This window comes from Tenebrio molitor, chromosome 3, assembly GCF_963966145.1.
Source record: "Tenebrio molitor chromosome 3, icTenMoli1.1, whole genome shotgun sequence".
In the NCBI taxonomy this organism is placed as follows: Eukaryota; Metazoa; Arthropoda; class Insecta; order Coleoptera; family Tenebrionidae; genus Tenebrio; species Tenebrio molitor.
The window spans coordinates 15649206-15675746 of NC_091048.1; the positions used below are offsets into that span (position 1 = coordinate 15649206).

The 26541-nt window shown below is 35.1% G+C and overlaps 6 protein-coding genes and 1 long non-coding RNA gene across 14 annotated transcripts in view; 2 read left to right on the plus strand and 5 right to left on the minus strand.

Annotated features, from left to right (window-relative positions):
- Ptr (Patched-related) overlaps positions 1-26541 on the plus strand; it is a 185716-nt gene that overhangs the window by 27139 nt on the left and 132036 nt on the right. For 5 of the 6 annotated variants that reach the window (XM_069041671.1, XM_069041673.1, XM_069041669.1 and 2 more), the window contains exons 4-11: positions 1828-2009; positions 2063-2247; positions 2299-2457; positions 2503-2703; positions 2757-2888; positions 3387-3913; positions 3965-4174; positions 4228-5516. In XM_069041671.1, coding sequence (XP_068897772.1) covers positions 1828-2009; positions 2063-2247; positions 2299-2457; positions 2503-2703; positions 2757-2888; positions 3387-3913; positions 3965-4174; positions 4228-5301 — 2670 coding nt within the window. In that variant the 3' untranslated portion in view covers positions 5302-5516. Of the gene's footprint in view, positions 1-1827; positions 2010-2062; positions 2248-2298; positions 2458-2502; positions 2704-2756; positions 2889-3386; positions 3914-3964; positions 4175-4227; positions 5517-26541 lie in introns of those variants that run through there. The other variant, XM_069041674.1, reaches the window with a different exon arrangement.
- Positions 5493-6396, minus strand: LOC138126033 (general odorant-binding protein 72-like). Its single transcript, XM_069041689.1, has 7 exons — positions 6245-6396; positions 6109-6184; positions 6007-6059; positions 5920-5955; positions 5753-5867; positions 5630-5700; positions 5493-5576 (listed from the first exon to the last, which is right to left on the minus strand). The coding sequence occupies exons 1-7, from the start codon at positions 6311-6313 to the stop codon at positions 5559-5561; spliced, it is 438 nt and encodes a 145-aa protein (XP_068897790.1). The 5' UTR covers positions 6314-6396; the 3' UTR covers positions 5493-5558.
- On the minus strand, positions 13658-15956 carry LOC138126034 (general odorant-binding protein 72-like). Of its 2 annotated transcripts, none has more exons than XM_069041690.1 (7): positions 15708-15956; positions 15583-15658; positions 15466-15518; positions 15378-15413; positions 15212-15326; positions 15085-15155; positions 13658-14172 (listed from the first exon to the last, which is right to left on the minus strand). In XM_069041690.1, exons 1-7 carry the CDS (start codon positions 15774-15776, stop codon positions 14155-14157), a joined length of 438 nt encoding a protein of 145 aa, XP_068897791.1. In that variant the 5' UTR covers positions 15777-15956; the 3' UTR covers positions 13658-14154. The 2 variants fall into 2 exon arrangements, with proteins under 2 accessions (XP_068897791.1, XP_068897792.1); XM_069041691.1 differs by having other exon boundaries at positions 13658-15036.
- On the plus strand, positions 16899-17275 carry LOC138126036 (uncharacterized). Its single transcript, XR_011157578.1, has 2 exons — positions 16899-17031; positions 17079-17275. It is a non-coding gene; the product is annotated as an uncharacterized lncRNA (long non-coding RNA).
- LOC138126032 (general odorant-binding protein 72-like) lies at positions 16985-17786 on the minus strand. Its single transcript, XM_069041688.1, has 5 exons — positions 17628-17786; positions 17497-17572; positions 17337-17425; positions 17094-17279; positions 16985-17044 (listed from the first exon to the last, which is right to left on the minus strand). The coding sequence occupies exons 1-5, from the start codon at positions 17736-17738 to the stop codon at positions 17027-17029; spliced, it is 480 nt and encodes a 159-aa protein (XP_068897789.1). The 5' UTR covers positions 17739-17786; the 3' UTR covers positions 16985-17026.
- Positions 17861-19177, minus strand: Scox (Synthesis of cytochrome c oxidase). Its single transcript, XM_069041686.1, has 5 exons — positions 18934-19177; positions 18697-18877; positions 18445-18642; positions 18188-18396; positions 17861-18134 (listed from the first exon to the last, which is right to left on the minus strand). Exons 1-5 carry the CDS (start codon positions 19015-19017, stop codon positions 17985-17987), a joined length of 822 nt encoding a protein of 273 aa, XP_068897787.1. The 5' UTR covers positions 19018-19177; the 3' UTR covers positions 17861-17984.
- On the minus strand, positions 19393-21263 carry Skp2 (S-phase kinase-associated protein 2). Of its 2 annotated transcripts, XM_069041683.1 has the most exons (8): positions 21103-21263; positions 20734-21053; positions 20455-20678; positions 20118-20401; positions 19936-20063; positions 19723-19882; positions 19493-19673; positions 19393-19439 (listed from the first exon to the last, which is right to left on the minus strand). In XM_069041683.1, the coding sequence occupies exons 1-8, from the start codon at positions 21162-21164 to the stop codon at positions 19401-19403; spliced, it is 1398 nt and encodes a 465-aa protein (XP_068897784.1). In that variant the 5' UTR covers positions 21165-21263; the 3' UTR covers positions 19393-19400. The 2 variants fall into 2 exon arrangements, with proteins under 2 accessions (XP_068897784.1, XP_068897785.1); XM_069041684.1 differs by having other exon boundaries at positions 19393-19673.

Here is a 26541-nt window from a genome sequence, read left to right on the forward strand (position 1 = left end):
GTGTTGGCCGACAATGCCATGTGCCATCAGAGTAGAATCTTAATTTATTCTGCTTTCCAATTTGCATACCAAAAATTTGATTTGTTAATACTAAATTTTAAAAGAATTGGTGGCGTTACATAAACAAAAATCTTAGCAAATCATTAATTTTCTTTAAATTGCTAATAAAAAACATCACATTTATTTGCTTTTTCTTAAAACCTGTAACACCGAATTGAAAACTTTCTTGCCATAATCGCTGCCCTCAAAAAGCTGACATTAAATAAGTTTTAACTTACATCTCTGTACCTAATGCTTCGCAAACTTATATTTAAATGATTTAATGTATTTGTAAAAGTTTCTAACTTCAAAATTAGGTCAGAGTGAATGAAACACCATCTTATATGAATTCATGTTTAACATATTTGCTTAAATCTACTAAAAAGAACAACTTTGCTTAACTGAATTAATTCGTAAATGCGTAAAAGATTAGAATTGGATGGTTCTGGTTTCAAGAATATTTTATGATGTTAAATGTAAACTTCAAATAGATTTTTGTTTAAAAACTTTAGTGGAACATCTGGATAAATAGCAATACATTCGTGTCGCAGGTAAAAACATGGTGGGCGTTGTTTTCATGTACGCATAAAATTCGTTGTAGACTTATTATTCTTTTCAGGTCTATAACAAAGATATTTTTTATACGCCTGCAAGATAACAATAAAAAATGTCAACTTCACAAAATGTACTTTTCTCTATTTTCTTGCTTCTATTGTGTATAAAATATTAATGTAAAAATTACTTTAACAATGACATCATCACTGTAAATAGTAGTTTATTTGACGAGTTTGTGTGTAAATTGGGCCTTTTTTGGCACGCGTGGGCCATTTTAAAATGCGAGTGAAACGAGCGTTTTAAAGGCCCACGAGTGCCAAAAAAGGCCCAATTTACACACGAACGAGTTGAATACAACGTTTTTTTGTTCGACGAGCCCCTTAAAGGCTCCAAATCGCTTAAAATCTTTAAAATTAGCTTGACGTTTCGTTTTGACAAGTTGTGACATTTATCAAAATCCGTTCACATAGGAGAAAGTTCTCAAATTCTGACAGTGTCGAACAAAAAACGTTATTATTGGTATCACCAAATGAGTTTTTGATTTTTAAGATAAGGAGCCTAAGCAATTATTTTAATTGACTTTTAATGCTACTATGCAGTTAAAAGCCTGACAGGGAATAAATGTAAAAAAAATATCGTTACTTCTTAATCAATGTTATTTATTAAATACTCGTATGTATGTGAATTATTCAACTCAACCGCATATTCATTTTATGTAATTACGAAAAACAGAAAACACTTTTACAAGTGTTATAATAATAGCAAACTTTCTCTCTACGAAAGAGATTGGAATAAAAATCTGTAGAATACAATAGTTTTAGTTTTTGATGTTACATTAGCTGCTGCGATTGTATTGTATTGAGTCACTTGAAATTTTGGTTTTGGTTATGTAGTAAACCGGTTTTACCTCGTTGGCTATTATTCCAAATTAACAACATTTATGGCGAGTGGAGAATGTTTAGTTACAGCCCAATATTTGTCCCTAATGCAGTGGGAATTCATTACGGACCTCTTTTTTGCATTTCTAATGAAGCGTTTAAACATGTCCAATAAAACAAAATTGCGTTGAACCAACGCTGTGGAAATACGCAATTGTAATAATTATTGCAATAAAATAAACAACTCTATAATCAGCGGAATAAATGCGACACGCAAGTGAAAGTGGAACAAATTTCGTCCCAAACACTTGCAAGTAACGCCTTTTTGTCGGACCAGACTAATGCGATTTTTTAGGTTGAAAGTGGTGCCCTCAACTTAACCTTCCCTCTCATGTTCAATCCCGTCACCTGGGATGCTCATGCTTTTCCGGTATTTTTCGGCGGCACTCAAGTCAGCGAAGATGGTCTCATTATCAGTGTTCCTTCCGTCCAGTTGGTGTATTTCGGAAATGCTGACAGCAAAAAGTTGGACGAAATGTGAGTGGTACTGGTAACATCTTTCAAAAAATATCCTGACGGGAAATTTTCAGGGGGTCAGCTTGGGAAGATGCCTTCTTGGACGCCGTAGGTAAAGCTCAAGACGAAGGCCTATTTAAACACATCAGAATAGCACGGTTTGCCTCGAGGACTTTAGACCACGAACTCGAGAAAAATACGAGGTCAGTGATTCCGTATTTTTCGTCGACCTTCGCCATAATGGCCCTTTTCTCAGTCGGTAAGTGTATAGATTTTACGAATCAAAAGAGGTACAGTAGGCGAGTTTTAGTGACTTGCATGATGACGGATTGGGTACGGTCGAAACCTTGGCTGGGTCTTCTAGGAAATTTGAGTGCTGCGATGGCAACTTTGTGTGCTTTCGGGGTGTGCATGTATATCGGTATCGACTTCATTGGCATCAATTTGGCAGCGCCCTTCTTGATGATTGGTAAGTTGACTTGATAGGAAGAACGTTTCTGACTCCATCATTTAGGCATTGGGATCGACGACACCTTCGTAATGCTTGCGGCGTGGCGACGCACTTCAATTAAAACCTCGGTCCCTGAAAGAATGGCCCAGATGTTAAGCGAGGCGGCAGTGTCAATCACGATTACTTCGGTCACCGACTTCTTCAGTTTCTGGATAGGCATCTTCAGCCCGTTCCCTTCGGTTACAATTTTTTGTATTTATTCAGGTGCGAATGCAAGAAGACACTGATTTGACACCGATTAATATTTGATGTTTCAGGCGCCGCTACTTGCTTCCTCTTTGTATGGCACTTGACCTTTTTCGCTGCTTGTGTCGCAATTTCTGGTTACTGCGAACAGAAGAATCTTCATTCCATTCTGTGTGTGAAAGTGGAGCCTGTATCTAAATCCAGTAAGTTTTCAGAAAAGTCGACCTATTGAAGGTGAAAACGTAAACAATGTTGCGTAAGGCGCTCGAGGGAGATCATCGATAACCGTAACATTTGTAACGTAATAGGCGCACTGCGGAAGCTTTCTTCTTCCGTCTGGGGTTACGCAAGACTTGATTCTAAGACAGCTCAGAATTTCCTCCTTTAATTTTTAAACGAACCAATTAATTATTTAAAATTGTAGAAATGTTCGTCGAAACAAGAGAAAGCGTTGTGGTGCCAGCAGTCTGCGTATTATATTTCCAATTTGTTGTTGGGAATTTTTAATAATTTAGTTGCAATAAAAGAATCGTGCGGAACACCCCTGACTTCATCGGTTACATACCTTTAACACTTTCAAATTTTGCAAGTGTAACCTCATTATTAAAGAAAGTAAATTTAACAGGAAAAATTCACTACATAACATACGGTTTTACCAGTTACGTGTTAACTCAAAAGTGATGACTGTTTCCTTGTTTTAGAACACAGATGTTGGATGTACAGAGTGTTTTGCTCTGGTGGCGTAGATCCCGATGACATGGACAACCCCCTTGACAATCAGGAACATGGAATGATGGTGTTCTTCCGTGATTATTTCGCACCGTTCCTTAACAATGGTCTAGTCAAAGTGATCGTTATTCTTATTTTTGGGGTTTATTTATTGGGTGCTGGTTATGGTGTTACCCAAATTGAAGAAGGGCTCGAAAGAAGAAAAGTTGCCAAAAATGATTCTTACGCGATAGAGTTTTTCGATCGAGAAGACGATTATTATCGAGAGTTTCCTTATCGAATCCAAGTCGTGGTTGCTGGAGAATACGATTACTCCGACCCAGAGATCCAAAGACAAGTGGAAAACTTAACACAGACTTTTGAGAATACTTCTTACGTCTCCAATACTTTATATACGGAGTCTTGGTTGAGAAGTTTCATTCAATATGCCGAAAGAAATGAAGATTTTCTTAATATTTCGATTAAAACCAAACCTGGATTTTTACAGGCGTTAAAAGAGGTATCTCTTTCGATAAACTTTAATTTCACGAGATAAACAATTGTGTTGCAGTTTTGGTTAGCTCCCACCAGTCCTTTTTCGTTGGATGTTAAATTCGACGAAGCTGGCGATTCCATTATTGGGATGCGGTTTCTAATCCAAGCTGTCAATATATCGGGTACGGAACACGAAAAGGAAATGGTGAGAGCCTTGAGAAAAATCTGCAAAGAGTCGCCCTTAAACGTCAGTGTATTCCACCCTTATTTCGTGTTCTTCGACCAAGTAAGCCTCAAATAATAAAATTATAAACTCTAATAATAATTGTACTGTTTCAGTTTGAGTTGGTGCGACCCCTTTCTATCCAAAACATGATCATAGGAGCGGGAATCATGATGTTGGTGTCGTTTATTTTCATCCCCAATATACTCTGTTCGTTATGGGTGGCCTTTAGCATACTTTCCATAGAAGCAGGAGTTGTAGGTTACATGGCCTTGTGGCACGTAAACCTCGATTCAATTTCTATGATCAACTTAATTATGTGCATAGGGTTTAGCGTGGATTTCACAGCACATATATGTTACGCTTACATGTCCTCATCTGCTAGGACTGCCGACGAAAAAGTCAGAGAATGTCTTTACGCTCTTGGCCTGCCGATTTTCCAAGGATCTGTCAGTACTATTTTGGGAATGATCGCTCTCTTGTTAGCAAATAATTACATTTTTGCTGTTTTCTTTAAAATGGTCTTTTTGGTGGTGTTCTGCGGAGCAATGCACGGTCTGTTTTTGCTTCCAGTTCTTTTATCACTTTTCGGTCCCGGTTCTTGTACTTCGGCTAAAGGTGACGAAGAGATTAAAATGTCAAACGTCGAGAAAGCCTTGCCTCATCCGTACTGTATTCCGCATCCGCAGTTTACTTTGAACGGCAGTAATTTAGGGAACAATTTGAAATGTCAGAAACTGGAAACTTTAGAGAAATATAATAAAAAATCTCAATTCAAAAATTACGGAGATTTGGACAAGGATCTTGGTTTAGGGACATCTGAAGAAAATTCAAGCGAGTCGTCGAGTCATTCTAACAAGAAGCCGCCAGTCGAAGAAGAAATGATGGAGAGAAGGTATCGGGAAGCTTGGAGAAGAAATTCAGACTCTATGAGTCAGTTTCACTCGTCTCAAGTTTTGGACATCTTCGGCAATGATTCGGAAAGGGACTACTACAGAAGAGTAGAGGAGAACAGAAGACGTTTTTACGACAATAACCCAGAAACAAGAGCTAGACCGAATGAGCAAAGACAGAGGAGAAGATACTCGCCTCCTGAACAACGTTATTACCGAAATCCAGGTTTAGCTAGGTCTAGTTCTTACCACAACATCATCCATCCAAGATATGTGCAAGAATTGAGATTTCCTTGAACTCTAATCTTATGACTTGACTAGTTCTTAATTAATTGATTAATTAATAAAGATTGTGTAGTGTGATAAGTTCCGAGTAATAATAACTCTTCGATTACAAGGCTGTCGAAGTTTCGTGACGATGTGCTCAATGATTTAGATTTAAGATTGTACAGATACGATTTTGTATAAATTATTTTTTCATTGCTACGAAAAATAAACAAATTTAAAATTCATTATAATTTTATTGTTATTTTCGTTCTACACGTTCCGGAATACTAAGGCAGGAAATAAATCTGTAAAACATAACGAATGATATTACACAAAATTCAAAGGTTGACCATTTTACCTCAGGATTCGCTTCATACAAACATTTAGAAATTTCGTATGCAGCCTTACATTTGTCATCTGTAGTTTTTGCTGAAATATCCTAATATAGATAAATGAATAAAATAGAAACTTGAGATGCTACCAGAATCTTTACACTGGTTTATCGTCACAAGAGTCGGTTCTTTTATAGATAGGGGTAAAGTCTTTTGAGCTTGCGAGACTGCCACATCAACATTCAGGGTGTTTTCTTTCGATATCTAAAATTAAAATTAAAAGGTGGGTACGTAACTTAATCCCCTTAGATCTTACCAGTTTATTAGAGTTGAGGGCGCAGTGCATGTAACACTGTAAAAAAATAGTATTTGGTTAATTAACTAAAAACAAAGATATTATTACCATTGCAGTACGATCGATGTTCCAGTCTCCTTCATGCATCTTTTTAATGTCCTCTTAAAAAGCTCATTAAAAAACTATAAGCAAATTTTTCAAAATATTTACCGTTGGTAGCCTTTGTTTTGGGTTGGCACATGTTCCTCACAAGTTTAACAGCAGCTTTCAGCTGAGCGTCAGACATCTAAAAGTGTTTAGTTATTTCATTAATTCTTGAAATGTGAGAATAGTGTTAAAAATATACCGCAGCATTTACGACTTTATTAAAAAATATTAAACAGAAACACAGTCCCAACAAATTAACACACCACATTGTTGAGCAGTTTTATTACACTTTCGCGAAATTGGACGTTCCTTCGTTCGTTTTATATGCCAAGATCTTACTAATAAACGCTTATTAAAAGCAAAACTTGCAATTAACAATCTGCAATAGTCTAATTAAAAATCCTTTGTAATTAAATCAATACATACTTACAAAGAACGTGCTACATATTTAAGTAGCATGAACGGAAATATCTTGTATTTAATTATACCTATGTTAAGAGTTAACTTCCGAACAACCACTTCTTGTACAGGGTCATTATAAATTATTGTCCCATCGCAGTAGACATGGTGACGTAGTTGAATGTGCCACAAGCCTCGTAACATGAGTGAGACTAGTATCACCGATAGGTGGCACTACCAGCGGTAGTGTAAATCTGTCTAGTATTGGGTGATTCAAAATGATTGTGGATAAGTGTGGCAACTATGTACGAAAATTTATGTGGCAACTATGTGGGTAGGATAGAGTTGGCATTTCTTTGACAGTTCATAGTCGCGCAATTTTGAAAAAAAATGTCAAGTCAACCTGCAATGATATAAAAATAATCTGATGCACGCTTCATAGAAATGTCAACTTACGGTCAACTCTACCCAACCCACACAGTTGCTATATACATTTTCGTACATAGGTGCCACACTTGTCCACATTCATTTTGAATCACCCAATAGTTTGTTTAACGTTGCGAGGCTGACGGTACATCCAAAATTTCTGGAGGTTTTCAACACCAACTGCGATGAGACAATCATTTATAATGACCCTGTAGTATTTTATTATGTGATCTATGTTTTTGTAATAATAGTAGTTTATTTAACGAGTTCGTGTGTAAATTGGGCTTTTTTTGGCATGAGTGGGCCAGTTTAAAACGCGAATGAAACGAGCGTTTTAAAGGCTCACGAGTGCCAAAAACAGCCCAATTTACACACGAACGAGTTGAATACAACGTTTTTTTTTTTGTCCGACGAGCCCCTTAAAGGCTGCAAATCGTTTAAAATCTTGAAAACTAGCTTGACATTTCGTTTTGACAAGTTGACATTTATTAAAATCCGTTCACACAGGAGAAAATTCTCAAATTCTGATAGTATCGAACGAAAAAAAAAAACATGTACGGTCATAGAACAAAGAGAATAATATTTCGTTAATAACAAATAATCATTTCAGTGTGCTAAATCGTGCTTTTTAGGTTTAAATATGATATTTTTTAAATTTAAGCAAGCAAATCCATCTGAAAAAATAAACATACCTCCAGTAAAGTAGGAATACATACTGCCAAACAGACACAAATTGACAAATTAAATTTCCAATTCACATTAGGTCAAATTTCAATTCCCGTTTTTTTTTAAGCCAACTGTACCTACCAGTAGGCCTCAATGCACCGTTTTTAGAGAATGAAAGGAATCCGGCAAACCACTAGATGAGGGGAAAAATTACACATCAAGGGCTACTTCCAGATTAAACAAGACAGGGAAGTAAAGTAATGGAAGGGATGGAAAGGTTTCATTTATTTCTACATATGTACCGTTGGTTGCAAAAAAATCGGAAAACGAAAATTTTCCTAATGTAAATTTGATTTTGTCCATTTGTCAGTTAATTGTTTACTTGACAGATACCTATCAAATAATTTGAAACCTATCTAACTTATCTCTCGTAAGAAGGTTTCATACTATAATCTATATCGTCTTTAAAAAAACAATAGGTTGCCATGCTTTCATTTTGTTAAATTGGCAGTACTGAGGAAGTAGTAGTTATATTTTATTTCATTGTAAACCTTTTTTAACTAAATTTGAAATGCTATGTTGCAAGATGATTCTAAAACAAAAAGTATGTACCTAATATCGCTTCACGTTGGAACGAACATCAGTGGTGCAAATGACAACTCATATGAATGTTAATGCCAAATGTGTGCGATTTGCACCACTGATGTTCAATCCAACGTGAACAGGATATAAATAAAGTTATCAATATACAGGGTGTTATTGAAAGTTGTACAGATATTTTAACCACGAGCTACTGGCTTCATGTAGAACTCGGAAAAAATATCTAAAAAGTTCTATGTCAAAAAATAAACTGACATTTATTTTTTGAGCTACAATTTTTTTAAATTTCTTTTAGTCTTCTACGTTGTCCTACAACCTCGTAAGTAAAATTTCGGTACATTTTAAAAATACACCCTGTATATCATGTTTTATAAAATGTACGCCAATGCGGAAGTAACCTATAGGAAAGATGCTTTAAAACAACATAACCGGTACGGAAAAACGTATTAGGTACTGGCTGCATTTAAATTCCGTTAGGGTCGGAAAGTTATGTGAATCAGTACAATATCATACAAAACGCTCGGACAGGTCAATTTTTTAATTAGCCAACTTATGACATAAAAATTTTACTTATGACGTTATGTATTTTTGCACAATGTCATCATTGTTTTTTTTTTTTTCAATGACAATCCCATTTTTTTTTGTTTTTTATAGATGGTCCAACTACTTAAATGATGGTGTAAAAAAATTGATACCTTAGATAACTATTTTTTTGAGAAAATAACATACCGTAAGAAATAAAAATCTAACTTTAATGGAAGAAAATCTTAATTAAACCCCAAAAACAAACAAAATTTAGCGCAAATGTTCAAATTGCTCTCTGTCAACCATTTAGCACTGACCGATACGAGTGTAAACACTTTGTACAATTCGTTGAAGGACTTCAGGAGTAATGTGCTCCACTTCAGCGCGAATTCTTTGCCGTAGCTCGTCTAAATTATTTGGCCTATTAAAATAAACCTTTGATTTTAAATAACCCCAGAAAAAAAATCTAAGGGAATCAAGCCTGGGGAACGCGATGGCCACTCAATTGCTCCTCGACGTCCTATCCACCTTCCAGGAAATGTGGCTTCAAGATATTGACGGACGTTGATTCCAAAGTGAGGAGACATCCCATCTTGTTGAAACCAAATAGCCTGATGGGGTACATTTGCTTCGTGATCATTTGGAAACATTGCTGTCAGAGCTGGCACTGAATCAAACCAAAACAAGAACAAATAACGTGCTGCTGTGCTTCCTTCAAAAAAGTACGGCCCTATTAAACGCCGTCCGATTATTCCACTCCAAACATTTAATTTCCCTTGACGTTGACTGTGAGAGTCTCAGTCCAGTGAGTATTTTCTCTTGTGCAATTGTGACGATGTACTGTCCCATTCAGGCAAAAAGTGGCTTCGTCAGAAAATAGGATATGTATTATTTAAAAAATTGGGGTCTTCATCGAATTAGTTCTTCGCAAAACTGCAAGCGGCGGTCTGGATCATCCTCGTTTAATTCGTGAATCAATTGAACTTTGTAAGGATGATACACTGGTCCCAGGAATTAATGTATCACTTTGGAAAATGTAAAAATAGTTGATAGTTGTAAATAAATCACAACAAATCAGTTCTTATTCAGGAGTGTTTTAAATTGCAATAAGAGTTTTATGATAGTTATTTTTCTATTTTGCACAGTCAGTATAACACTCAAACGGGTTTCGAAAGGGAGCTCTTTTCGATACGCGTTTCAGGAACATTTACTTAAATTTTTAATGTTGGCAGTGACTCATAGTGAATTGTTGCTAGGTGATCACTGCGTTTCACGACACTTTAAATTCAAAACTTACAATTGTTCGTCTATTTACCAGCGTTACCAATCGTTATATTTGTCAAATATAATTTTCCTAGCATTATGTTTTAAACTTAACTAAATTTAAGGGGCAAAATAGAAAAAATATGTTTTCTACTTTGCGTTCGTACTAATGCTATTACGATACTGTTTTGCGTATCGTAATAGGAAAAGGCATGATATAATAATAATATTAAAAACAATGAAATTTAATTTTTTAATGTTGACGGATACTGTGGTGTCGCGGCAGACCGCAGACGTGACCTTGGGTGGAATCCTTCAACTTTAACTTTTTTATTTTTTTTCATTGAAAAAGTGGCAAAGTAGAAAAAATACTGTATGACATCTCGTTTATAAGGCATTTTATCGCACTTACTCCTTTAGTGCGTGCGTGCGATAAAATGCTTCTTATAAGACTCGTATCATAATATACTAGTATTATACTCGTTTTATAAGCCATTTTGTCGCACTTGTTTGTTTATAGCACTCGTCGCTGCGCTCCTCGTGCTCTAAATAACGCGTGCGACAAAATGGTGTCTTATACAACTCGTATAATAAATTACTATTATGCAACGAGTGAACGAAGCGAGTGCGCAAATCCGTTGAGTAAAAAAAAGATACTTTACTAACGAGTTGCATACAAAAATTTTTTGGCGCCCGTAAAGTTTAGTAGACAACAATTTTTTCGACACTCAAAATTTGAACATTTTCTCCTGTGTGAACCAGTGGACCTTTAAACCGCTCGTTTTACTCGCGTTTTAAATTGGCCTACTCATGCCAAAAATATCCCAATTTACATACGAATTCGTTAAAAAAACTACTAATTATGAATGAAAAATTTTATAATTGCGTTAAAAAATGACACGCTACGGCACTTTTTTTAACGCAAAATGCGTGCAAAAATGAACCGCTATGGCACTTTTTTTAACGGACGTTAAAAAAAATTAAAATGTATTCAATCATTAAGAAAAATTGTCACAACTGCCTCTACAAAATAAACCAGAGAAAATGGCTCAGTAGCGTATATTTCCACCTCTAGCATGAATGACGGCTTCACACCGTCTACTCATGCTGTTAATAGTGGACAGGACATCTGCTTGGTCCTAATTGTCCCAAATAGCGATTATCTGCTGACCAAGTTCACCCAACGTAGCTGGAGGTGGCTAAAAAGCCCGAACCCGTCGCCCCATCATGTCCCACCCACACATTTTCTATCGGGTCCTGACTCCTTGCTGGCTACTGCATAGAAACAATACCGACTTCGTCCAGACACAATTCTGATACTATGCTGGAAGATGAAATTATCCCCGATAAATGGGGCAAATGGTACCACATATTGTTCCAGGATATCTGTTACATAAACTGTGCTATTCATTGTCCCTCTGGCAAAAACATGCAAATCGGTACGAGCCGTAGAACATACACCACCCCAAACCATAAACGACTCATCTCTGTAAGGCTGCCTTCCAAGAATGTTGCATTGGGCATAGCGTCCGTTTGGTCGTCAAATTACTCTTACACGTCTGTCAGATGATTCTAATCCGGACTCATCTGAGAACAGTACTCGTGCCAATTCATTATTATCTTTCCATGTGGTATGTTTTTCGGAAAACTGCAGACATGCTTGCCGATATGAGCTCCAATAGCAGGGCGTCTGATGTGCAAGTTGTCTTCTAAAAGACGTTGGCGAATGGTTTCGAGCACAATTCGAACGTTAGTTCCTCGGGCTATCGCTAGCTGCATTTGCAGACGTCGGGTATTCGTGAAGCGTTTCCTGACAGCGAGAAATCTCAGATATCTGTCCTGTGCTGGTGTTGTGGCCCGATGTCTTCCTTGTCCAGGACGTCTACCATGGTCTCCAGTCTCCCTATAACGTTGCATGACCCAAGAAATGGTAGATTGCGATACACCAAACCTTTGGGGTAGCGCACGATGGGAATATTCTTCGCTTGCTAATGTAGCCACTTCAACGCACTCATTACGGCTGAAATTGCGAGAAACTTGGTTCATTATGACCAAAACTTGTGATTTTTTACAAATAGCTAGCAAGGCAATACAAATTATAATACAGTTCGATCAAGAAGGACAACCGTTTAGAGTAGGTGTTAACACGTTATCTTTTATTATGACTTTTTTGAGAATAAATAAACAGAGACAAGCTATTACGAGTATTTTAGTTTTTGCACGTACTTTTTTAACAACTCATAACAACCATGTTTGGAAATTTTTGTAAACTTTCGATTATTCCAAAAAATGTTAGTGATGCGTTAATTTCTGGGAGCAGTGTATTTCTCTTTCTTGAACAACTTCACGACAAAAGAGCGGTCCACGTTATTTAGCTAGCTGCCTTGTAGAATAGGGAGGATTTTCTTCAGCTTCAAGTAACAAATCTTATCTGGTTTCTCCGTTTACTCGAGGTCGACTTTGCCGAGGCAAATCATGGACGGATCCCGTTTCAGTAAATTTGGCAACCAATTTACTTACTGTGGATCTTGCAATAGGCGGTCTATCAGGTATCTTGTCGTTTTCAATTGGGATCAAAATACCTAATAAACCCAAATTTTATCCATCCTAGCAAACCCTTTAAGAAATTCGTCCGGATCCTAGTTAATGTTAGGTAAATTTCCTTTAGAATTTATTTTCTTAAGTTTTCAGTAACCATCGATAATTCACATTTTTTAAATTTTGATTGTGTAAATCTTTTAGGATACTAACAAAAAAGCCACAACTCTGCTATAAATATCGTTGTGAGTTGATAAAAGTTTTTGCCAAGTTGAAAATCCTTGAACCCATTCTTAACCACTTGATAGAAAGGTGTAATTCACCTCATATTTTTGTCTATTTCTTCTGCCAACAGACCCTCTGTACATAGATATTTTGTTAATATTACTGCTCGGATCTCGACCAACTGACCGGTTAATCTGAAATTTAAAGATAACAACGATGACAATAAATGAGATGAATTACTCTCGTGTAAATTTAGAATTTTTGTCCATATTAAATTGGTTTTGTTCGGTATAAGAATTTTTTTGTTACAGAATTTATTTTGAGGTTTCATCAACAGTCTTATCAATGACTGAAATACGTTCAAGTCTCTCCATTGACAAAAAATGTCTTTACCTTAGGCAATAATTCGTTACTGCAGGTAAGGATTTAATAGTTATTTACACAATTAGTGGGATAAAAGCAATATTACAGGATTCGAGTGTGAAGATTGCAGATGACGAGGGCGTTAGCCCGAGTTCATCTGTAATCACACGAGTTTCCTGTAATATGCTTTAGCCCACGTGTTATGTACAAAATTTTATCTAAGACCGCCCCGAATTAAAGAAAAAGGTTAATCTTATTTATTTCCGCCAGTCTCATTACACCACTCAGTGGAATAATGACTTACTTATCCCACTGAGTGGGGTAATGAAGCTCACTTATCCCACTGAGTGGAGTAATGAAATGCGTCCGGTAATGAAGTTCCTTATTCCACTCAAATGAGTGGGATAAGTGTCATTTATCCCACGGGATTAGATAAAATCATTTAACGTTCTTTTGTCGAATGATTTTCAAATTCGACGTGAGCCAGATACATAAAACGATCACATTCATGGAATTGTGCCTACAAAAAGAGCACCAGGAAAGTTTTACAAGGTTTTCAGTGGGTTGCGTATCTACAATGAACATAAACAACTTTATAATAATAACAACTTTATGTATGAAAAACTTAGTTGAATAAGAAAATTTGCAATAAAAACTTTCAGTAGATTTAGATACGATATTAAGATACAAGTACTTTCTCGTTCGATGGTTGACATATTATTATTAATGATTCACTAGGGTAGTAAGACTTGAAAGTTACTTGAAAGTTAAACAAATTAAGTTTACAATAAACGTGGGTTAAAAATATACTGAAAATGTATTTAAATTCTCACTCCGAATTAGGTATATGGCAAAAATATTCTGAACGCTGACAATTATCCGTACCTATTTAACTTTTTGGGTCCTTTACAATAGGTTTACAGGCAATATTGTAAAACTATTAAGTTCCCGTTGGGCCTGCACAGCTTTGTCGGGCTCTACTGCTTGTATAACGAAGGTTGTTTATACTTTATAGTGTTGTAAACCACCTACAATCCTAGAAAGTGAAATACGGAAAATTGCGAGCGTTAAGAATATCGTTTGCCAAACTAACATGTGATTCCATCAAGGAAGAAAATAGTTCTGAAAGAAAAAAATAATAGGAAATAACTGTGTATAACAATAGTAGTGAATACAATTTTCATAACATTTCATAACATTGTTTTAGGAAATAATATCTGTTCACGTTGGGAAGAACAGCTGTGGTGCAAATGACTGACCTGTTACTATGACAACTCATATGAAAGTTAATGCCAAATGTGTGCGATTTGCACCACTAATGTTCAATTCAACGTGAACAGGTTTTATTAAATAGAATAATAACTATTTTTTTCTAGTAGGTATACTAAAAACAAATAGGTAGGTACCTACTAATTTTGATTTTTTAATTTTCTATCAATATTCAAAGACCGCCAAATCAGCAAATAAGTTCAATAGAATTTTTTTAACATTTTTCTGACGTTTACGGTAATCTCTTCTACACCGTAGTGCACCGTTAGTACGACATTTTTGGGACACCTGTATATAAAGGAAAATACCTCATCAAATTAAATTCTCAAAACGAGGTCTACCAAAACCAACTTCCTGACCGATAGCCAAACGGTATTCAAATTCGTTGACAACATTACCAATATAATCATAATCTGTGGTCGAATTTTTCTAATTTCGTGTCTAATTTTCGCCCTTAGGTCGTCGATGTCATCTAAATTTACTTCTATCCTTTCATTATTAGATATAAGAAATGTGTCTTTCAAAAAATACCTACTACATTTGTCCTTTGTGCTTGTGACGTCACTGGGTCGAATAGAAAAGTGACAATTTAAAAATACAAATTAACTTGCCCGAAATTTTTTATCAAAAATCAATACATTTAAGAAATTTTATTCTTCACTTTTACTCGCGCTGTACAATGAAAATATCATGTTTGTGACTGGTGCAGCATCATATCTATGACAGTCTATCGTATTAATAAAGTTATTATTATTAGTTACCTACCGTGGGATTACTCTCGTATAAACACTTCGAGATTTCATAAGCTGCCACACATTTATCGTTTAATGTCTTTGCTAAACAAATAAAACGATCTGATTATATGATAAAAAAACAAGTTTTAATATCTTACCAGAGTCTTTACACTTCGTCATCGCCTCAATTGAAGGATTTTTTCGTGCTTCTGGGAGACGCGATTTGGCTAAATTAATACCAACCTCTAAATTAAGAGTGTTGTTCTTCGCCATCTAAAAATCTTTCATCAAAAGAGATATTTTTATAAGTAATATTCTTTTCACCAATCTGTTCCTCATTAGAGCGCACTGCATGTAGCACTAAAAATACTTTTAAATATATTTTTTAAATTAATGTAGGTAATCAATTTACCATCGCTGGATGATCTACATTCCAATCTCCATCGTGCATCTTTTTAATGTCCTCTAAGAAAGAAAAACATTATAAGCCGTACCCGTACTTACGTAAACCTATTAGATGATTACCTACCATTTGTAGCTTGTGTTTTCGGTTGGCAAACGTTTCTAATAAGTCTAACAGTCGCTTTGAGTTGCGCTTCAGACATCTTAAATTAAATATCTTTTTAAATTTTATACAATAAAAATGCGACTTACCGCGGCGTTTACGGTTTTATAGGAAAAAATTAAAAATACGTAAAAGAGTACAAAAATAAGACACTTCATTGTTGGTATATTTCATTGAAACGGTTTGGTATAAATTAAACAAAATTTTTGGACATGCAATTTCTTTGTCTGTACCTACTTAATGAACGACTAATAAGGGGTTATTCCAAATGAAAATAAATAGTACACTAATTAGATTGTTTTGTAATTAAATTAATAAATTCTGAACAAACAGGTTTATTAATAATATCTATTCACTTTGATTGTGACCACAACGAAAAACATAGTAGGCGCTGTTTAGCTGTGTGCTGCATACGTTTTACACTAAATATTTGTGTGGTGTGAACATGATGTGAAAATGTCAGAATTGTCAAAACTTGACCGTGGTAGTAAAGCATTGATTTTAATGTATTTATCAATATTAATAACGGAAATCAATATTTGAAGTAGGAGAAACTAAAAACGTCTATCTAATTCTGTGATCACGTCTGTTGAAAAGTCTGTTGAAATCACCTCATGCAATTCTCGATATTAATGAAGAACGAAGGAAATGGCGAGGGAAATGGTCATTGGTCATTTGGCAGTAAGACAAACGCGAAAAATGCCTGGGGATTATCTACTAAAAGTAATCAGAACTTTCAACTAGCATTGATTAATACAAATATTTTGAGATAAAAACTAATCAGACAGAAAGTACAAAAAAATGATTTACAGGGGATGAAAAGGCAGAAGGTATCAAACTACAACACTTACTAGCCAAAATGTACAACAAAAAAGCACAAATAGAGCTAACTTTATTGGTGATGTTCGTCTTTGTGAGTTGTTTTCCCGTTGGCTTCAATTAATGTCTCGAAACAAGTCAATATTAACCCAATGGTCCCAACTTTGAGAAGACGACGTGGCATTTTCTTTTTGAATTCTAAAATTTTGTACCAAAACTCAATTTTATAGATATGCGCACAGTGTACGTCGAAAAACGTTTGCGCAAGTCGTTCTCCGTTCTGTGTCTGTCTTCTGTGAGCGTGACGTTTCTGTCAAAATGGCGCCTCCGAGAGTTGCCAACTGCGACTGGATTTAGTGTTATCTAAAATTCCCTATCAATAACATAGCAACTGAAAACTTACTAGGGAGTGGTCACAATCAAAATGAATAGATTATACATCCGGGATATGATACCTACCTATTTAATTATTTATTTGAACTTATTAATCTTTTTTTCGACGAATTGGGAAAAGGCAGGAGGCATGGAATAAATAAAATAAAACAAATTATTAATGTGACACCATTTTAACTAAAATATGTATTTTTCGTTAAGGTAAGAAGTAATTCTGGAAAGAAATGATTTAGCAAAAAATTGTCTAGGTTACATAATTTTACCTCAGGATTATCCAGATACATGCAGTGGGCTATTTCATATGCGGCAGCACATTTATCGGAAGGTGTTTGTACGGCGTCTTTACAGTTCTTTACTGATATAATCGCTGGAGTTCTAATGCTTTCAGGAGCTTGATTTGTCAATGTTACAATTCCGGCTTCCCAGTCAAAAGCATTATCTTTCGTGATCTGGCAAATACAAAAGAGATAAATCAGGAGTTTGAAGGAATTTAGGTCTAAGTTTACCAATTTGTACATGTTTAGAATACACCAAAGATAACATTTGGCATTCTTTTCTAGTTCCCAGTCCCCCTTATGCATGGCGTCGATTTGCTCTAATCACAAAATTCACAATTACAGGTATGATTTAATGTATACGTGTATACATGTAATTAAAGTAACTTACCATTCGTAGCTTTAAACTTTGGTTGACAAACATTTCTCACCAGTTTCAAGGCAGCCTTCATTTGGGCTTCACTCATCTAATTAAAATGTTGTTTAAGTACCAACAGTCAAAATAATTATCTAAGAACTTACAGCGCAGTACACATTGTGGATACTCAAAGTTGCAAAAACTAGCAACAGCAACGTTTTCATTATTGGCCATTCAAAGCACTTATCATGAACAATATAAATAATAAAACACATGTCACACTCTTTTATAAGTTTAGTTCCATTGCGCGCAAGTTATAATTTGCATACTATTATTTAATTATTATTCATTCCACGACAATTTTTCATATGAATGGATTCAAAGTGAAAATACAGTGAAGGATCTTTAAGTAATATTTACACAACATAATAACACAGTGTTATAAAAAATCTAATGTATAATTTTTGCGCTAAAAATTGTAATACAAGTTCAAAGGAAATCCTCTATATGATGGTATGATATTAAAACCAACTTTTTACATTCATTTTTGCATATTTTATCATATTCACTTTAATAGACGTCGCAATTTCTGTCGCACTCTTGTTTTGACCATAATAATCCACAAATTGTCCATCTGGGTCTACCAAATACATGATAATTGTGTGATCAACCTAAAAATTAAACATTAATAAGTCTCTCCAATGGAATTGTTCGGATAATGTACAATATAATCACTGTCTTTATCTTTAGGACCTGCACTGAAATACACGCGATATGCTTTACACGCTTTTGCTACTTGTTCCACAGCGCCTGTTAACCCGAGAAGTCGCGGACTAAATTCCTCACAATATTTCCCTACAATTTGAGGAGTGTCTCTCTGTGGATCAACCGAAATAAATATAGGTTGTACTCTTGGCACATCCTTACTGGAATCTAAGTAACGCAATTTTAAAATTAACAAGTAATTACATTAATTATTACCTAAATCATCAACTACAGCCGCCATTTTTTCTAATTCATCTGGACAGATATCAGGACAGTGGGTAAAACCAAAATAAATCAACAACCATTTTCCCAAAAAATCATCACTTTTACGAATCTTTCCATTTGTATCTACTAATTCAAAATAGCCCCCTATTTTCGCTTTGCCTAACATTCGCTGTCGCTCTCTCATCAAAGCTGCAAATTGCAAATGACGCTATATTGTTCAACTTGATTTACAGTGATTTTTACCATCTTCTTTTTCTTTTTTTACATAATACATAAATGCAAGTAACCCACTGCCAAGAACTCCTGTTATCGCTAAATTTCTCCATGATATCGGGCCAATTCCTTTAGCAGCTTGCTTGCGTTTTGGGGGTGTACTTTCACTGAAGCTTCGGCAATTAACTCTTTGTAAACAATTCCTCAAAGTCTGCAATGTTATGCAATTTTTTTTTTCAGATACAAATTTATTATTACGGGTCTTACAACAGAGGTGCATCCAGTATTAAATAATTTAGTACTGGGCCTTAAAGCTGTATTAATTACTGTAGTTACAAAAAAGGTCGACATATTTCAGGTTATGACACGCAAGTAGCTTTTCACCAAAAGTTCACTACCTAATGAAATCAATTGCTGTAATTCAATCTTTGATAAAGTAGCAACACAAAAATATGTTTTCAAATCCTAGATTTAATTTTTAAGTAGTCTTCTCTAGGTTATGTTTATCAACTCATCAATTGGTATCACTGATCAAACAATTAAAACACTACATTAATCGTTATACTGGTGTATTAATTTAAACAAAGGCGGTAAGCATCTAACATTTAAAAAATCAATACATTAAATAGATTTCTCTCATTATTATAATTACTGTTGCTAGAATTCATGTGCAAACAAGTTTTTATTGTAGCTCCCATTAAAAAAAAAGTCAATTAACAGGCACTCTCCAAAAATTAAGGCACTTTACTTTGAAATTGAATGTTAGAAATAACCTAAAAATTACATCACATTGCGCTATATTCTTAACCCTAAACTAATCTCTAACTTGCATATTCCAAATTTTTGATTTTTTCACTCCTACTGTTGGTCTCGCTATTGAACTAAACTTGAATTTATTAATATTGACACTAACTCCTAAACCGTCATTTATTATTTTAAATTCATCTGAGTTTATGTAGCTGCCATGTACATCAAGATAAGCAAGGCTTTTCATTTTCTTCAAACATCTGGAAATTAAAGAAATTAGAGAAGTTTTTCTTCTTCTTTCTAACTTACAATAATGATCGATATGGGATAAGATAGCACCTTGACAATGACAAAAAATTCAATTCATCTAGTGCTGTCAGTTTTTTCACAGCTTCTCCAGTGATCGAAGTGCAATCAGATAAATCCAATTCACGAAGATGGGGACAATTTGCAACTAATTGAATCACATCTATAATCAGGACCAGCATGATACAGCATGCTTTTATAGTAGATAATACTTACTTTGGTCATGCAACAATTTTCTACATCCTGAAAAATTAAACCTATCTAAAGAAGAAGGAAGGTTTTCACAAATATATTCAATACTGTTTGCATTTAAATAAGTCCACGATAAATTCAGTTCTTTTATCCTAAAATGTTATAATCATTTCATTTGACAAAAGAAAAATATTAAAAAGACCAACTTTCTACAATTTATTAGCAAGTTTTTTAAACCATCAATATTTATCCCAGTCGCCATTGCCAAATTAAGTACTTCAATATCCCTATTAGCAGCAAGGGCACTAAGGACATTATCATTGACTGGTACACTCTCTAAGCTTAATTTTCTCAGTCTTTTACATTTATTAAAAATAGTTACAAGGCTTGATGTTGAAATTGTGGCCATTGTTAAGTCTAGATACATCAAGCGGCAACGATAATCGGGAAAAGCAGCTTTAACATCAGGCAAAATTGGTGGTGACACGATCTATAAAATTATAACATTAAAAGAAACAAAAAAATAATTTAAAAAAATCTTACTCTAGATCTTGACAGTCTTAAAATAATCACTTGACGACTCATTATTGTCCCAATTGCTCCCTTTTCTAATGTTCGATTTGAAATATCCATTCTAGTCCATAAACTTTCATCTTCAGCTAATTGACTAAACCTTCTACAAACTAACGCAACAGTTCCTAACTGGGCCTTTGATAACATTTTGAAGATATTTAAAATTACTTCATCCGATAATAAATCAAAATAATCTTAAAAAATACATAAGTTAGTCATTTTACCAATAAAAAGCAATTTATTTATTACTTAGATCACTGCCTTTAGCAACAAAATGTTTTCCTTGTTGTAGCATGATGTTATCAAGTTCACCTAGTGAAAGTTTTTGAAGTGTATTTTCTGGTAAAGAAGCTTCTAATACTGCAATCTGTTCAAGTTTGCTAGTTGGGGTTTCAATACTCCTTGCAGATTTGACATTCTGACGTTTCAATTCACTTTCGAGGTTGAACTCGGTATCAGCAACTAAACGTTCTACACCAGAGTCAAAAACAGAGTGCAATATTAATTCGTTTTTGCTCAAAGTCCACCGATTTGCATCTGCTGGGTCTAAATCGTAACGAGCTCGTTTACTAAAAATTATATTATTACTAAAAAATAACCTAAAAGTTGTATACCTACCAAACTGGAGATCTATCAATATCTACGCTTACTGGTTGTACCATCTTTTGTGTGGCCATCATTGTAAAATTATCATTATATTTTTTTGGACGTACTCACATCACAACCAAATTCCCTCGTACAACACTGATTAACGCGCCATGCCATTGAAGATTCCCGCAAATCCCGCTATACTGCCAACATAGCGATATCAATTTCACTACTCTTCAATTCTTCATCCATCCATGGCACGTGGCGTTAATCGAATTAATTCCATTAATCTCATTCCCTTCACTTAAATAACGTTTATTTTTAAATTATGAAAACAATTTTTAAAGTCACTAATGAGTCGAATGCAAAGAAAAATACGGTTTCAATAATAAATTATACCTACCGTTTTGGTTTTAGTTTTTTGACATTTGAAATTTTAAATAGTAGTGTTCACCAATTAGAAGAAAATAAATATTAGTAGAGTGCTCGGCGCTCCAATATATGCATAAAAATAACTTCCCTGGGGGTTTTGTTGTTATATAAAATAGAAGCTTATGTACTAAGGTTTCAAAATCCCAAGGCCGTCAAAAAACGTCCTGTCCCAAAGGGCATTAAACTTAAAAAGCGAGTTAGATAGATGATCATCAAGAAGAATAAATGACAAAATTTTTGGTATATTTTTCACAAAAAGTTTTGTACAGCAAATATTTTTTTTAATATTTCGAAAATGGTCCGTGATTAAAGTTAACATTAGTCTCTTACGGGAGATTAAAATCGAACAAAACTTTAAACCCCAATATCTCAGTTTCAGATGGTTGAAAATCTAATTCATTTTACACAATTTTTTCGTTTCTATCGCCAAATCTCTAAAACAAAAGCTCTAATCAAAATTTTGTATTCTTTAGAAAAGTTTGTATTATCTTTTGTGTTCATACTAGTATCGGTTTTATAATTTTGTGAATTATAATAAAAAAGTTATATAATTTAATGCAATGCAATGTAAATTTTCGGCGATTCGCTATAAGTCACTAGTAGGCGTCCCCACCCCGATGAACCATCTTTTATTATGTATTAATTATTACTATTATTTATGTACTCATAACAATACCAGTATATAACTAGTATATTATAACAAATCTATCTTTATACAATATTTCAAATTTAGCCAAGGGGTAGATAGAAACAAAATAAACTCGCGTAGAATACCAATCAATAAAATATAAACATATTATTATAAATATGTATATTGCCTAGTTATGATACTGTTAAATACATATTGAATTCTAAATGAAACGTTTAAAGTTAATAAAATTTCACTCGTCATCAGAGCTTTCTGAATCACTTTGTGGAACTGGTGGAAGTAATGCGGCTCCTGTTATTGATAATAATGCATTCCTGCAAGACTTCTGGGCCATGCACTTACAAGCACCTATGCACCCTAATGTACTTTTCTTGCATGTGCACACTTTACTTACACAATCTGAAATTACCAGATTATTAGTAGACCTATGTGTTGGCGCATCTGCAGGTAGTTTGGTCCGTCAAGGGTGGGCACTACCCTGCAGGTAGCTTACCTGGCAAGATAAACTCTCAAACAGAGAGGACTTCTGTATTAACCACCGGACAGTTCGGTCCACTTTCATTGTTGTTGGAATATATATTGTTAAAATTAATACATTGAGTTTTAATCATCAGGTCCTTCGAACAATTACACAGAATTAAACAAATACCAGCACCTCATTACAGTCCTAGTCACGAACATATTGTTGGTCCTTCGAGCCGGATATCATCGAGTTGGTGATTAGTGATAAGTGATTTAATTCGTGCATCAGCGAAATCACCATAGCAGCATCCGACAACAACAGAAGTCCACCAAGTTGGTCCAAGACATACCAGTCAGGTCAGTGAGCATCCTATATTCCTATATCATTCCCGTTCAGATCCATTCCGTGAGCGACACATTTAATTCAGCTTTAATTCATTTCAATCACATATTTCATTTCAAAATGCCTGAGTTAGCAGAATTAATACTCAAGAAAAATCAAACAATAGCTCAGCTTAACAGAATATCAAAATTTGTTGCATCATTCCCACCAGGTGATAATGTAAACAAAATTAAATCACGCATGTCAGCCCTAGATGATCTCTACAAGGAGTTCAGGGAGGTTCAATACCAAATTGAATTAATTGACAATACCGCATCAGAGACAAACGATCGTGAAACGTTTGAAGATGCATATTTCGATACAAAGAGCATGATGCAATCTGTCATAGATAGTCATGTCCAAGATACTTCACAGGAAGTCAATGTAAATTTACCACAGTTGAATTTACCACAGTTTAGTGGGTCTTATTCAGAATGGACCTCGTTTCATGACACATTCAACAGTTTAATTCATGAAAACAAAGGTTTAAACGATATTAGACGCTTTCATTACTTAAAGGGAGTTCTTAAGGGTGAAGCTTTAAAATGCATTGAATCTTTAAAAATATCAGGGGCCAATTATGCAATCGCTTGGGACACACTCAAAAAACGATACAAAAATACAAGACTCATTGTGCAAGAACATGTTCAAGCCATACTTAATGCACCTCCTCTCAACAAAACCATATATTCAGGTCTAAGACAATTATTAGACACCGTCATTTCCAATTTAGAGGCGCTTAAGGTTCTAAACATAAACACAAATTCATGGGATCCATTAATTGTCCCAATAATTACACAAAAACTGGATTTTCCAACAAAAAGGGAATGGGAAGCAAAATTGAATTCAGAAATTCCGAAATTGGCAGACCTTCAAGACTTTTTAAATAATAAATGCAATCTTTTAGAGTCGCTAAATTCAGGTAATCAGAAATCACAATCGTCGCAGCACAAAACGCATGCAATTGCCAATCACGCTTCTGCAAATGATAAACTCACTTGTTCGTTTTGCAAAAAGGGTCATTTCATTTTCCAGTGTGCTGATTTTTTAAAGTTAGCAGTAACTGAACGATTTAACCAAGTTAAACGTTTAAACTTGTGTGTGAATTGCTTAAAACACAATCATTCAGCCCTAAATTGCAAGTCAGGTTCCTGCAAAGAATGTAACAAAAAACATAACACACTTCTGCATTTTAACAAACCCAATCAAACAATAATCGAAACACCTCAGTCAATCGAAACAATACAACAACCATCGTCAACGGAACCTTTAGTTGTTACAAACCATTGTCAATTTGATAAGCCATATGTATTACTATCGACTGCACAAATTCACGTCGAAGACATTCATGGCAAATATCATACGTGCCGAGTACTGTTAGATGTAGGTTCGCAGTTAAACTTTATTTCTAGTACTTTGTGCAAACTTTTAAACGTCCCGTTAAGGCATACCAAACTAACAGTTTCGGGAATTAACAATACAGGCAACACCATTTCACATTCTGCAGCTATTAAATTCAAATCACGATTCAGTAAATTTTCCAAAAAACAGCAATTCTTCGTAGTTGACAAGGTGACGGAAAACTTGCCGGCACAAACGTTTTCTTCAAACGCGTTAAATTTACCACAATCACTCCAATTAGCAGATCCTCACTTTAATGTCTCGGGACCCATCGACATGTTAATGGGAGCCCAATTATTCTGGCAAATTTTAAACAAAGGTCAAATCTCATTAGGGCACAACAAGCCTGTTTTACAACAAACACATTTGGGCTGGATAATTGGCGGCGCCTTGAACATTAGCCCGGAACAAAACAGCTTAAATCATCTGGTGACCAATTGTCACATTGGTGCAGACATCCTCCATAAACAAGTCGAACGGTTTTTCCAAATTGAGGATTTCGGCAATAAACGAAATCTTTCGTCGGAAGAAATCCTTTGTGAAGAGCACTTTCGGCAAAATTACAGACGGGACCTAGACGGGCGGTTTATGGTACAATTGCCTTTCAAAAACGATACAACCCCGTTAGGAAATTCCTTGCAGACGGCGACGAAACGGTTTATTGCTTTGGAGACCAAACTTCAAAGAGACCCCGCGCTGAGAAACAGTTATTCAGATTTCATTCATGAATACCTGGCACTTGACCACATGGAAAGGGTACCAGGTAGTCAAATAGAAACCGACAAGTGTTACTATATGCCTCATCATGCAGTAATCAAGGAACACTCAATCAGTACAAAAACACGCGTAGTTTTCGACGCATCCGCCAAAACAACAAATGGTATTAGTCTGAATGATCAATTAATGATAGGTCCTACGTTGCAAGAGGATTTGTTTAGCATTTTGACTAGATTCAGAACATATCAATACGTACTCAGTAGCGATATAGCTAAAATGTTTAGACAAATTTTAATGCAAGAGTCACATCGAGATTATCAAAGAATATTATGGCGTGATGATCAGTCAAAACCTCTAGAAATGTATAGACTCAAAACCGTCACATACGGTACAGCATGCGCTCCATTTTTGGCCGTGAGATCATTGCAACAACTAGCGCATGAAAATATTCAAAAATATCCATTAGCCAGTAAAATAATCCTAAGAGACTTCTACATGGATGATTTATTGACAGGTACAAATTCATTAAACGAAGCGATTCAAATACGCGATGAAATTACATCAATCTTAAAAGGCGGCGGCTTTCAGTTGTGCAAGTGGGCGTCGAACTGTGCCGAACTTTTGCCAAAATCAACCGATTCATCCGAAATTTCAAAATTTATAACACTAGATTTGCAAGCAGACACAAAAACGTTAGGGTTGTTGTGGAATTGCGCGACTGACAAACTCAAATACAACATTTCCGATTTTTCTACAAATCCAGTTACAAAACGCGGAATTCTATCCATAATTGCTCAGATTTATGATTTAATTGGCCTTATTAGTCCTATTGTCGTGCGGGCAAAAATCATTTTACAAAATCTTTGGAGTTTAAACTTAGATTGGGACGATCAAGTTCCACCTTCGATCGAGAATCTGTGGTCACAGTTTCTAACAGATTTAAGGCACTTACCCAATTTGCAAATTCCTCGAAAGGTTATAATTTCTTCACCCGCGGTCGTAATAGAATTACATGGCTTCTGCGATGCTTCCATTCAAGCATATGGAGCATGTGTATATATTAGATCAATTGATCAGCATAACAACATAAATGTACATTTGTTGTGTGCGAAATCGCGTGTCGCACCACTAAAGCCCATATCTCTGCCAAGATTGGAGTTATGTGGCGCTTTATTATTAACCCGGTTAGTTGCGAGAATATCTAAAACATTAAATTTAAATCTTCAAAAACAGTATTATTGGACAGACTCGAGCATTGTATTGGCTTGGATATCGGCGAACGCAAATAGCTGGCAAACATTTGTCGCTAATAGAATCTCGGAGATTCAAGACACAACAACAAGAGCTGATTGGAATCACGTTAGATCAAAGGATAACCCGGCCGATATTGTTTCAAGAGGTATGTCCCCAAAAGAGTTAATGAATT

Coding starts and splice junctions, on each gene's coding strand:
- LOC138126032 (XM_069041688.1), bottom strand. CDS start 17,738: ATGTGTTTTATTATTTATATTGTTCATGATAAGTGCTTTGAATGGCCA. Junction 17,426..17,496: donor AAAGTTTAAAGCTACGAATG/GTAAGTTACTTT, acceptor TTTTGTGATTAG/AGCAAATCGACGCCATGCAT. Junction 17,280..17,336: donor TTCTAAACATGTACAAATTG/GTAAACTTAGAC, acceptor TGTATTTGCCAG/ATCACGAAAGATAATGCTTT.
- LOC138126034 (XM_069041690.1), bottom strand. CDS start 15,776: ATGAAGTGTCTTATTTTTGTACTCTTTTACGTATTTTTAATTTTTTCC. Junction 15,519..15,582: donor GAAAACACAAGCTACAAATG/GTAGGTAATCAT, acceptor TTTCTTTCTTAG/AGGACATTAAAAAGATGCAC. Junction 15,414..15,465: donor ATGTAGATCATCCAGCGATG/GTAAATTGATTA, acceptor AAGTATTTTTAG/TGCTACATGCAGTGCGCTCT.
- LOC138126033 (XM_069041689.1), bottom strand. CDS start 6,313: ATGTGGTGTGTTAATTTGTTGGGACTGTGTTTCTGTTTAATATTTTTT. Junction 6,185..6,244: donor ATAAAGTCGTAAATGCTGCG/GTATATTTTTAA, acceptor AAACACTTTTAG/ATGTCTGACGCTCAGCTGAA. Junction 5,701..5,752: donor AAACCAGTGTAAAGATTCTG/GTAGCATCTCAA, acceptor AGGATATTTCAG/CAAAAACTACAGATGACAAA.
- Scox (XM_069041686.1), bottom strand. CDS start 19,017: ATGTCGACCTTTTTTGTAACTACAGTAATTAATACAGCTTTAAGGCCC. Junction 18,878..18,933: donor ATACTGGATGCACCTCTGTT/GTAAGACCCGTA, acceptor ATAACATTGCAG/ACTTTGAGGAATTGTTTACA. Junction 18,135..18,187: donor ATAAAGACAGTGATTATATT/GTACATTATCCG, acceptor TTTAATTTTTAG/GTTGATCACACAATTATCAT.
- Skp2 (XM_069041683.1), bottom strand. CDS start 21,164: ATGATGGCCACACAAAAGATGGTACAACCAGTAAGCGTAGATATTGAT. Junction 21,054..21,102: donor ATTGATAGATCTCCAGTTTG/GTAGGTATACAA, acceptor TATAATTTTTAG/TAAACGAGCTCGTTACGATT. Junction 19,674..19,722: donor ATCCCATATCGATCATTATT/GTAAGTTAGAAA, acceptor TTTAATTTCCAG/ATGTTTGAAGAAAATGAAAA.